Source organism: Adiantum capillus-veneris, chromosome 1, assembly GCF_014529385.1.
Source record: "Adiantum capillus-veneris isolate H3 chromosome 1, ASM1452938v2, whole genome shotgun sequence".
Lineage (NCBI taxonomy): Eukaryota > Viridiplantae > Streptophyta > Polypodiopsida > Polypodiales > Pteridaceae > Adiantum > Adiantum capillus-veneris.
This window is the reverse complement of record NC_140931.1, coordinates 97,338,878-97,351,111: the sequence shown is the minus strand read 5'-3', so window position 1 is coordinate 97,351,111 and position 12,234 is coordinate 97,338,878. Positions and strand designations below refer to the sequence as shown.

Sequence of the window (12,234 nt, the reverse complement as noted above, 5' to 3'; positions counted from 1 at the left end):
AATAGCGAAAACTATTGTGGTAATATTTTAAACATAAAAAAAACCCCCCGCCCTACTCTTTGCTTGTTTCTCTACTTGAATTTGTACCTTCTCTCTACAAAACGCGATAAAACAGCACGATAAACACTTGGAGATTTTCATAGTGGCACTCTGCAGAAGCAAGAGCACTCTTGCACTACGCACAACACAAAATGATGGCTACATTTACAACCGTAACTCTTTATCTCTACTCAAAACGATATCTACATTACATAATTGTATATATATTTATGTGTACAGATTTATTTGTTTATGCATGTATGTAGGCACTAAGTACGGGAGCATATCACTCAAAGGTTAAACGCTTCCTCTTGGGTATAGTCCTATTGCAATCGTGGCATTGCGGTCATTGATCCACTCATGCATAAATTACTGCAACGTACCTTTGGTTTTACCACTGTTGAGACTGTGATGGTATCTAAAGAGGTGCCACTTGACCTTTGGCACTAGTAGCCTCTACTTAGGTTTACTTGTATGTATATGTATCTACATACTTGCGTGCTAATATACTTGTGTACGTATTTATAGATGAGTGAGTAGGGGGAAAAGCTAAATCTCATATTGCTCTTTGTAATGTAGATGTCAGACGCGAGACCACCTGGTGGGGCAGCCATCTAGCTCTTCTTTTGGTTGGTTCACATGGGCTCCCACCCAAGGTGGATATCGCCTCCAGTGCACCCCATCGGTACCTTAATCTACGGTCTCTTCTTATTGTCCTACTCCTCTTCCATCGCAGGGTCCCACTCCCATGGCATCATAGGGTCCTACACCACTCCATTCCGCTCTTGCTTCGCCAGAACACTGTCAATGTACTTCCTCTAGCGGCGAGCGCCGGGAGAGACGAAGCGGCGGTGGATCTTGTGACTTCGCTTGTTTTGGTAGTGACGGGGAAACCGAGTTCCCTATTTTAGAGCGTGCCTCCCCTGGCATAGAGAACGAGGATACTGACGTACCCATGTTAGACACGCATAGGTGCTATTATAGGGTAAAATATGGCAGGGAGGTGGACTTTGGTATAGCATTGGACACGGCATTCCGACGCCATCTTCAGATTCTTATACCTTCGATGTATAAAAAATGTTTTGTAAAGTTTAGAGACCAACTGTCCAATCATGCACGCTACATTGAGGACGCACTGCATGCTAGATTTCTAAATGTCCTCGATCAATGTTTTTCACAACAGTGGTTGGACGGACACATAAAATATTTTTAAAAAAGAAGCAGTCCAGTGTACTACGTGCAGCAGCCAACCAGGTTAGAGATCCAAGCAGTAGCTATTGCGGTGGCAACGTGGCATATGCGGAGTGGGAGTGGGCAATGCAAGAAAAGAGTGATCAGGTTGCGAAGGGCTCATCCTACAGACAACAACGCAAAGCTCGCGCCAGACAAACTCCCACGCACTATGGCTCGGGAGGCAAGGCACCTGGAAGGATAAATATGTAAGATTGGTTAAATTACAACTTAAATCGGTGATTATAAAGATTATAGTTGATGATTTGTTATTGTTATTGCTAAGTTAAAAAAATATCACTCTTACTCGATCAACCAGAGAGATGGTCAAGTATCGGGAGCGACATACAGAATTTTATACTTGGCGATGGTTGTTTGAGAACAACCACATTTCTCGCGAGCAATTCGACGTAGCGGTTGGATCACTACAAGCGATAAGTTTAAACAAGTAATTTTGTATTAATTGTTTTGAGTTATTGATAATTGTTTAATTTGGTTTGGGTTTATGTAGAGTCAAGCCGGTGATCAAACGTATATGCCTTTGGACGACGACGAGAACGAGGAGGATTAGATAGAAAAATATTTGTCCAAACTTTCGTAAAGTCGCAATGTGGCACAATGTAAATACAACTATTTACATTTTATTTGTTAGTTTTTTAAATAGTTAATCTTCTGCACATTAAATTGTTAAGGTAAAGTAAATTCAATTTCAATTCTTTGATTTTTTTTAATACTCTTTCAAAAAACAATTGATGTTTCATTGTTTTATGCAGGTAAAGAATAAAGATGCTCATTTGGGCCACCCAATTTTGGGTGGCCCAAATGAGCACCTTTATTTTTGAATGGGCGTTTAGCGGTAATTAGCGTGGTAATATCCACGGCAACTGATGCGGTAAAAGCAGCGAGTATATTACAGCAGATATTATCGAGATTATTGCTTTCAAACCACTGCGATTTGAGCCGCGATTATTGTTGCGTACACAATTTTTTCTCTCTCCATTTTCCTTTGTTTTTCCGCGGCAATGCTAGTAGTTATAGACTACTCCTCTTATAGTGAATTGGACAAGTACCGAGATTGGACACTCCCAAATACGACAACCAACTGGTGGAGTTCCTCAATATCCAAGTTTTATATGCATCTTCTTCAGGGTCATAATTTGTTTGCTAGATGTAACAAACAATGCTCTCCTCATTACGCATCAGATTGGTGGAATCATGTCTTCTCTAAGCTGTGGGCATCTTCAAGTTCAAACTACATCTGTGGAGAGTCCTTACTTGTTCATTGCCTACATCATAAATGCTCAATCAGAAAGGATATGGTACTGGCAAATGCTTTTATTGTGGATGATTGGAGACAGTGAGACGCCTGTTTTGGGTATGTAAAGAAGTTACAAACTGGTGGTCTTGGGTTAAACATTTGGTGGAATGCTTCATGGTGTATTAAGTGAACGAAATATATTTGGGTTGTTGTCTACTACAGATGATGCTATGATCTTTCGCTTGTATTAATTTAGGGCCTGGTTTATTTGGTTTCTTTGGTATGTCAAAAATGTGTGGATCTTTGAAGGTCAGTGCCTTTTCAAAAGAACGCTTGCCACCCTAGTTCTTAAAAGCCAAAAAGATGGAGGACGTGTCCACTCTACTAGACATGAGGGCAATGTAGGGTAAGTTTTATCTCATCCTCCGTAAGATGTAACAAAGCTATAATATTTTTGTAAATATGATATATATCTTTGAGAGAGAGAGAGAGAGAGAGAGAGAGAGAGAGAGAGAAGAAGAGAATTTTAACGTCGTAGGAAACTATCCCGAGAGACCTTAAAATCAACCCGACGAGAGAGAGAGAGAGAGAGAGAGAGAGAGAGAGAGAGAGAGAGAGAGAGAAGAAGAGAATTTTAACGTCGTAGGAAACTATCCCGAGAGACCTTAAAATCAACCCGACGAGAGAGAGAGAGAGAGAGAGAGAGAGAGAGAGAGAGAGAGAGAGAGAGAGAAGAAGAAGAAGAAGAACAAGAAAAAGAGAGTTTTAACGTCGTAGGAAGCTATCCCAAGAGACCTTAAAGATCTAGTCGACAAGGAGTTGAACTCAAGATCTGTTATTCGCGAGAGAGAGAGAAGTCACACCCACCGAAATGGGTCTCTCAAGGGAACAATCATCGCCCTAAGAGTGTAGATAATTATGGCCTCCCGAGTCCAGAGGAAACTAGTGACAAAAAAGTCTGGCTTTGGTTTCTCGGGGCATAGTCCTGGTCGTTCTTCTTGTCCACTTTTACGGTGGATAAGGGGAGCGGCCGGGCTTGCCCCGCCTGACTCCGAAAACAAAAGAGAGAGAAAGAGAGAGAGAAGCACCTCTTAACATGGGAGGGTTAACCGGGAGGGGAAAAGGGGGGTTAACTTGCAAGGAAAGGGTGATTTGCAAAGGGAGTTTAAAAAGGAAAAAGCAAAAGCTTTCTCTCTCGAGAAACCACCTGCACACAACTCTTACATGGCCACGCACACACGCACGCTCCCATTCGCAAGCAACGAGGCTCCCTTCCCTTCTTCCAGTCAAGAGTCAAGGCTCCTCCCCTTCCCTTCCAATTGTAAATTCGCTCTCTCTCTCTCTCTCTCTCTCTCTCTCTCTCTCGATCTCGAATTGCTACTACCTGGGTTAAAAAAATCATTTTCTCTCTCCAGGATTACAGTGGTTTTAAGACTCACTCTCTCTCTCTCTCTCTCTCTCTCTCTCTCTCTCTTTCTCTCTCTCTCTCTCTACGATCTTAAAACTGAGTTTTTGAGCTCTACGTCCTACTCTACAGTAGTCCAAAGACACCCTAGGGCCTAGACCGCTCTCTCTCTCTCTCTCTCTCTCTCTCTCTCTCCCATCATATTGTTGTTGTGCTTGGCCCACTGCAGTCGCTCATTTTGAACTCTGCCCTTTTTGAGATCAACTTTGTTTGCAGCGCGTTTCGTTTCTTTAACTTGCACTTCCGAGATGGAGTCTAGCTACTGCTGCTCTGCTGCTCTTACCTGCTGCAGAAAGCTTTGAAGTAAACAAAGAGAAAGCTCTGAGCTCAACACACACGCATACACTCACGCACACGCTCACACACTCTCCTGCACACACATGGGTGCCTGGCTTTCTAGGTAGTCAATTTTCTGAGTCTTGTATTCATTCTATAGGTATACTTTCCTTACTACTGCTCTCTCTCTCTCTCTCTCTCTCTCTCTCTCTCTCTCTCTCACACACACACACACACACACACACACACTCACCTGCTAAACAAAGAAAAAAACTACATCATGGGTTCTGTGAATAATTGGCTAGGGTTCTCATTAACACCTCATGAGCTTAATAGTGTGGATCATGTGGGGCCTGATGGGAGCCATGGCAGCCAAGTGAGTAACAGCGACAACAGGCTCTCTCAGCAGGCGCCTTCCAACACCACAAACATGGGCTTCAATGTGAACACGGATTGCTTCGGTGATCTCCCCTCGGATGAACCCGGTGGTCCAGACAATTCGCTGCAGTCCATGGCCGACATGGGCTTAAGATCAGATGGTTCCCTTTGCATCATGGAAGCTTTCAGTCGCACGCATGCTACAGGTACCATGTTCATAGATATGGAGTCTCGAATCACCTCTGAAATGCATACAATAGCGTCTTGGTGTACACCAGGATTTTCTTAGAAGTTTCCCATACATCTATATTGCTTAAGTCTATGCATACGTACAAACCCAGCTTGACCTAATTACATGGTCTTACAATGTAGAGCTCCATGCTTCCTAGGTTAGATCTTGCTTCAAAGCTAATATCCATCACCAGCTGGTCTCTTTCTTGATTTAGGGTCTCATTAAAATACCAGTAGAGATTTTTCTGCAGGCAGTCATTATTCTGACCTCTTTTTTTTCCCCCTCTTACTTTTCTAATTATGGGGTTTTAATTAATCACTTGAGACCGTGGCACCCTTGTCTGATGCTGATAGTTCCAGTAGTAACAGCATGTGCAGCTTGAAGCTTGTTTGTGTGAGCAGTGCAAAATTTTTCTCGCCCAATCCGATAAATCTTATTTTCCTCATTTTCTGTGTTTCAATTCATGGAAGACTAGTAGAATAGCAAGACAGCCTTTGGATATGTACTCACTAGGCTTAATTAGGGCTACTGCCTTTGAAGTTTAGATCTTACCTTTTCAAAAGTACAAAGGTCCAAGATTTTCAGGAGGACTCGATCCCTTCAATAAAATAGTCTCATTTTTGCAGATATATCATCAGTAATTATAATCATAGGCTGCTTACATGAGAATGCATTAGATTATATTTTACCTTGAGAGCTTAGGTTGCTTCATTCTTGTACTGTTTTTTGCTTTCTATAATTTGTCTAAGCAGCTCTAGGTCATTTTCTATATCTACAGCCATCCAAATGAGGTCACATCTAGTTAATACATGATAGAATGCCTTAGTTTTTGGTTAGTATAACTGATTTAGTAATTAATTACTAAAACACAAGTTGTCTTACACACACATGGCAATTTTATGGAACCCTTTGATGGTCACATGACTAAAAGCAGGGCCCTCCATATGGTAGTAAGCTTTTGCTTTTTTTACTGAAACAGGAGACTTGATTCTTACTTGACTACATAAGCTAATTTTAAACTAGCCTGATAGAGAAAGAGCCCTCTAAGAGCACCCACTCTAGCTCTATTCATTTGATGCCTTTCTGTAAAGACATTGATTTAGGTCTTTAGGTCCTTAAAGCAAAAACCTACTGTACCTCGTGTGCACAACAAGGCTTATAAGAATCAGGGAGTTGGTGTACTTATTTAAGGTCTAATTGTGTTATATAGATCAAAGCTACATAAGAATTTTCAAGTTCTTCTGTATTGACCTTTGAATCTTGTTCATTTTGGTGCAATGCAGGTTCTAATTAGCTTAACATCTTCTTCTATCTAGCACTTTTTCCTTACTTTTGGTGGGTTGGATGCATGTGGTTCTTGTGTACAACAGATCATTGGGGTCTAAAAAGCTTGGATCATTCACAAGCCCTAGAATGCAATGCAAGTGCTGTGGAATCCCAGCATCTGATGAATGGGGAGCTCTCCATCTTGACAGAAAGTGAGCATGGAGATCATGTACCTTCAAGCTCCCATTATGACCAATTGAGCCACATAAAATCAGAAAAGGATGTTGTACCGAAGCTAGAGGATTTCTTGGGAGGGGCTACATTGGGAGGTGGGCAGTTCTCTTCGAATCGTGAGTCCGATCACTCGAACCTCGATGCCATATGCTACAGCAATGGAAGCTCATCTTATTGTGAAAAGGACACCTCCTTCAGAAACATGCTGTTTGCAAGTACAAAGTCTTCATATAGAGATTTTCAAGGTCCTCTCCATGGATATGGCATGAGCGAATCTGATCTGACATCGAAGCAATCGGAGCTGCAAGATCAAGGCTTAGGGCTGCAGGCCTTGACATGCCAATCTTTGCAAGGAGCTAGCAATCCAAACACCCTGAACCAAGGCTATGATCATTTGGCTAATGATTACATGTTTGGCACTAACAATTGCAATCTACAGCTTCATCATCATCAAGGAGGAGCAGGGCTAGAAAATGGCAACAATTTGTTGAACCTCTCCTTTATGAAGTCATGGTTGAGGTCTCAAAATCCAGGCTCAAATAGCAATGAGCAACAAGGGGTGGCCGCTTGCAACAACGACATGAGCGGCGGTGTAAACAACAATAATACAAGTATAAGCGTCAATGCAGCTTCTGCTAATAGTAGTGTGAAAGATATGAACCAAGGTGCAGGTGGTGCAGGTCTATATCACCATCATCAATCTCTTTCGCTCTCCATGACCCCCAGTAGTCATTCTGCACATCCGAACTCACCGTCTACTTTAGTTTCATCACAAGCCATAGCTAATGGAGAGAGCTCTAGTAATGACTTGAAGAGGTCAAGCCCTGACAGCTCCTCGAAGGCCATTGTCCCTGTTGAGCAAACCTCACGAAAGTCTATCGACACCTTTGGACAGCGCACCTCCATCTACCGTGGAGTCACGAAGTAAGGCTACATTACAGATATTGCAAAATTGGCGTGAAACCCATCTTAGGCATACTTAATTAGCCAACAGGAAGCTCATGACTTATGCTAGCCCTCAATATATATTCAGCATAGTCAGTATATGTTGCCATAAAAATGTACAGGGCTAGAGGATATAGCTAATGAGTAAACTAATTAACTATACACATATAAATCAATATTGATTGCATGATTATAGGGTGGTCAACCAATTTTTGAATCGATATGCAATCTCTTCAATGACTACTTGATCTTTGGTAGGCATCGCTGGACCGGACGGTACGAAGCACACCTGTGGGACAACAGCTGCCGGAGAGAAGGCCAGACTCGGAAGGGAAGGCAAGGTATATACAATATTCTCTACCCTGTCCTTTAATTGAGCTGGAGTACAGGATGATTGAGAGGTGGGTAATATCACCTGCACGATGTAAAAAAAGAGAAAAATAATTATTGGCCATGATTTTTAAGGTCAAAGTGATGAGAAGGTACTAACAGGGAATAGATTAGTTTACATTGTGGGAATGGATCACCACTTCTTCAACGGGTAGCCCATGCATTTAGGATTCAGCACTATATTACAGTATATTATACGTTGCACTGAACTGTTATTTAGGTGACAAAATTTTTTAAAAAATTCTAGAGGAACACGGAATGATAGGTGACAATAACCAATTGTTGAATTGACAGCGTGCTAGTTGAATTTTCAGTGCCGGATTGACAGCAGCGCCTGCTGGCTGTGGGATTAGAATAGTGGGCAGTGATTTGACGGCGAGATAGTATATCGATTAAAATAGTGCGTAATTAGGGAAGGAGATATAGATATTGCTGCTAAATCTAATATGAATAGCGGCTAACTATATTATTTTAGAGGGCTGGCATGAAAGTGAGTGAGTTTGGTCTAATGAAATATTAAGGAAGGCACTAATAATATGGAGTGTTTTTTTTTGGTGTGTGTGTGTGCGCGCGTGCTGGACAAATGGTGGTTTGACGTGGACAAATGGTGGGCGTGTATGTCGGAATAACTGCAACACCACCACCAGTTTATCTAGGTACCCTTTTTTTTCCCCTCCCCTTTTTTTCTCTGCATTTTATTATCGCTCCAAAATTCAACCAGCTAATTTCTGAATTTTGCATGTACAGTATTCTTTACGTAGCAGCACCTTGCACATTCTTTCCTCCCCCACGATTTTAGGGTTTTCTTTTGCTGATACAATGCAAGCATAATATTGCAGGAGGCTACGATAAGGAGGAGAAGGCTGCTAGGGCTTACGACCTTGCTGCGCTCAAGTACTGGGGCCCCACCACTACCATCAACTTCCCCGTAAGTCGATCCACCTCTGATCCCTTTCGCAACGCACACGCACACACACAGAATACACAGATGCCTGTTCTCTAATAGGGTTCATACCGCAAAAGCAATATACACGGGCACACTAAAAGAGCCATCACCTCTCTCTCTCTCTCTCTCTCTCTCTCTCTCTCACACACACACACACACACACACACACACACACTTGCGCACACATTATAATGATAATGTCCCACTATTTTTCAGCAAGAAGGTTAACCACGTAATCTATGCATTCATATGTGTTATACAGCTGAGTGACTATGAGAAAGAGCTGGAAGAGATGAAAAATATGACCAGGCAAGAGTTCGTGGCGTCCCTCCGACGGTAACTATTCATTCTACCCAGTCTCTGACTCTCTTCATATGCAGTCTCTTAAATTTTTATTAGTAACAATTAACATCTTGAGAGGATCACAGAAATAGCAGTGGATTCTCAAGGGGCGCCTCTAAATATAGAGGAGTTACCAGGTCTGATCGATCTCTCTCTCTCTCTCTCTCTCTCTCTCTCTCTCTCTCTCTCTCTGTTACGCGCACACGCGCGCACACACACACATTGCGCAAATGTTACACTGTACTTTGCCATTGATTCGGCAGATTCGATTTTTCTGTGGGTGATGGCAGGCATCATCAGCATGGTCGCTGGCAAGCCCGCATAGGGCGAGTGGCAGGAAACAAAGATCTCTATCTTGGCACCTTCAGTAAGTTGAAGATGAAGAGTCATCTTTTTCATTTTCGATCGATTAAGCAGGCTTATCCTAAAATTCACACACTAAAAATAGCCTTAACTCTTTCACGAATATTGCAGGCACTCAAGAGGAGGCTGCAGAGGCTTATGACATCGCAGCGATCAAGTTTAGAGGTGTCAATGCAGTCACTAACTTTGACATGAGCAGATATGACATTGCCAAGATATGCTCCAGCAACAACCTTCCAATCAATGCACTGGCAAAACGTATCAAAGATGAATCAAGCGAGCTTAGTGTTGATGGACGACGCCACGATGAGGACAGCTTGAGCCTACAAACAGAATACGCCGTCGCTGCAGCGGCAGGGTACGGCAATGCGCTTGTTGCAAGCAGAGGGGCCCAAGAATGGCAGCTTCTGGGCTACACACAACAACCTGCTGCATATCATCAGGCCTTTCAGCAAAGACTATGGGGCAAGCATGACCAAGATGCAGGACTCAAAATGGACCCTTATAATCCTATGCAGTCATCACAACACAAGTTTCTTCAGAGTAGCTTGCCCTCACCAGGACTTATGAGTGGGCACTTGCAAATGCATAATCTTCTTAGCTTGCAAGATGTCAGTGGGTCACAGGCGCTAGACATGGCAGGAAATGTATGCGCAAATGGCGGTAACATTTTCAGCAGTTTGACTAGCAATGGCACTCTTTTGGGAAGTTCAGTGGGATTGTCAGGGAGCAATTATGGCCAGTTGTCAGATGCACAGAGGATGCAGATGGGCGATCATGTGGGCGAGGATGGAGGGCCAAAAGGTAGTGGGTATGAGCACTTGATGCAACAAGGTGTGAATGATACAAATGGAATGCAGGCTAGAAATTTGTACTGTATGCAGCAGCAAGGTACAACCCAAGGTGCCCCATCGAGCCTGCTGAAATCTAACTATGGCACTAATGAGGGCTATGGCAATTGGATGGTACCAGCTCAAAGCGTCTCAGTGCGTCCCTCAAATCTAGCTGTATGCCATGCACCTCAGCTATTTGCAGCTTGGAATGAAAACTAGGGCAGGAAGTAAATGTGTGGGGACATGGAGCTTGTCATCTCGAAAAAAGAGAATGAGTACTACTTTTCTCATCATCAACCTCTCTTTCAAGTGGTCAGTATGTGCCAGAGCTACATCTTGAGCCGACGATGAGAATCGGCTCTTTTGAGCGCTGATATTGCTTCGATTTCAACTCTGGTACTGAATTGCATTGCTGGTTTAACCAAAAAGAGACTCTTCACACATATAAGCTTGGCTCTCTTGTATAGAGGTAAATGCACTTTGGTGCATTACCATACCTCTAAGCATTTGCAGTTACTAAGTACTCCAACAGCCCTAAACACAAAAAGATACTAACAAAACCAACTGATTGATTTTTGTCAAGCATTACGAGGTGATGCAAACAAAGGCTTCTGCTTTTGCTGCAGTCTTCGGCGCGATCAGTGAACCCTCAATCGATGTACGAAGGAAACAGAGAGCCTTGTTAGTCCCACCACGGCCACTGCTGCCGGTACTGCAGAATTCTGCCCTGATGATTTGAAAGGGGACGAATCTTGATCAAAAATATTAACCAGAATAGCTGAGATCATGACTTATAGCAGGTTAACACAATTCCAAACTCGATGTAGATTCCTAATTATTGATTGTTAGTAGTAGCTCGACGTTATCATTGGTTCCCCAATTTTGTAAATCGGAGGGGCTTTTAACTGCATAGCCCCATTTTTGCCCAGAAAAGTTGTAAATAGCCTTCCTTGAAATATGAATCACAAGCAGCATTGAAATCCCTTCAAAATTTTGGTGTTTCTGTGTCCCCTTGAACTCTTTGAGTGATAGTCTCTGATCTCTCTCTCTTTCTCTCTGGATTTTTTTTTCTAGGTTACATTGTTATATACATGCTTGTTTATAGTCTTTCCCTCCCGCCTATCTATAGGGCATCAATATACATGTGCATCTTATTCTGCATAGATCTAGGCAATTCTTTAAGCGTGTTCTTCAAGAGGCCCTATGGCAAAGGAAAGGCATAGGATTGTTTAGCTGAATTTCTGGCTTCCCTGATGAAGGATAACATCCAAGCTCTAACAGACAACAAGCACAAAAGAAGTCCCTCATCCTCAATTTGCAATAACCAAAAAAGCAATCTGTATTTAGATGTTTTAATGTGCGAGCATAGCAGACAATAATCTTGGAGAGTTTTCCACCATAGACTAACTTGATGACAATTGAGAAACAAGTGTTTCATAGATTCAAGCATATTACATCTGATACAGTTCCCTTGCTTTTCTCGGCTAACAGCAAGGAATTTCATTCATGTCTTCACATGAAGTGTGAAGTGGTAATAACTCATGTTATTAACACTCCATGAGAGTGTTAATAATATCAAATTCACAATGACTGGCTAAAATTGGGCCTTCCCATCAGCCCATCAGGCATCCCTTCTTGCCCGTCGGACCTCGTCGGACAAGCAAGGATGCTCGATGGGCTCGGCTATATCCTCTTCCCGCTCTCCATTTTTGGAGGTGGCTATATAAACATTTTCCTTCCTCCTAGTCCTCCATTTTGGCACGCTCTGCAAAGCTTTCACTAGCAATTTTAGTTGAGGTTTACCTATTGGCTTTCGCTTAGGTTGCTTTGCTCACTATAATCTACGAATAGTTACCTCCCCCGGGTTCTATCCGTCTGGAAACAGGTTCGGGTAGGGAGCATCCTTGTGGAAGGTTTAGGTGGACGTGCAAGTGCTTGGGGCTCATTTCTATGGCTGAAATGAAGCACTCCTTATTATTACATCTGTGTACTTTTTTGTTATGTTTAGTTACCTCCCATGAGTGTCTATCCGCCTAG

General features: G+C 42.6%; 1 protein-coding gene across 1 annotated transcript; it reads left to right on the top strand.

Moving 5' to 3' along the window:
- The first annotated feature begins 4,435 nt into the window (after positions 1-4,435).
- LOC147465232 (uncharacterized) lies at positions 4,436-11,174 on the top strand. Its single transcript, XM_086511398.1, has 9 exons — positions 4,436-4,852; positions 6,249-7,302; positions 7,582-7,664; positions 8,361-8,369; positions 8,553-8,641; positions 8,922-8,995; positions 9,088-9,138; positions 9,292-9,368; positions 9,476-11,174. The coding sequence occupies exons 1-9, from the start codon at positions 4,549-4,551 to the stop codon at positions 10,414-10,416; spliced, it is 2,682 nt and encodes an 893-aa protein (XP_086367524.1). The 5' UTR covers positions 4,436-4,548; the 3' UTR covers positions 10,417-11,174.
- The last annotated feature ends 1,060 nt before the right edge of the window (positions 11,175-12,234 follow it).

What these genes read in the sequence shown, in the direction of transcription:
- LOC147465232 (XM_086511398.1), top strand. Translation starts at nt 4,549, where the DNA reads ATGGGTTCTGTGAATAATTGGCTAGGGTTCTCATTAACACCTCATGAG. An exon ending in ATCTACCGTGGAGTCACGAA is followed by an intron (nt 7,303 to 7,581) that starts GTAAGGCTACAT and finishes GATCTTTGGTAG; the next exon opens with GCATCGCTGGACCGGACGGT. An exon ending in TCTCTATCTTGGCACCTTCA is followed by an intron (nt 9,369 to 9,475) that starts GTAAGTTGAAGA and finishes CGAATATTGCAG; the next exon opens with GCACTCAAGAGGAGGCTGCA.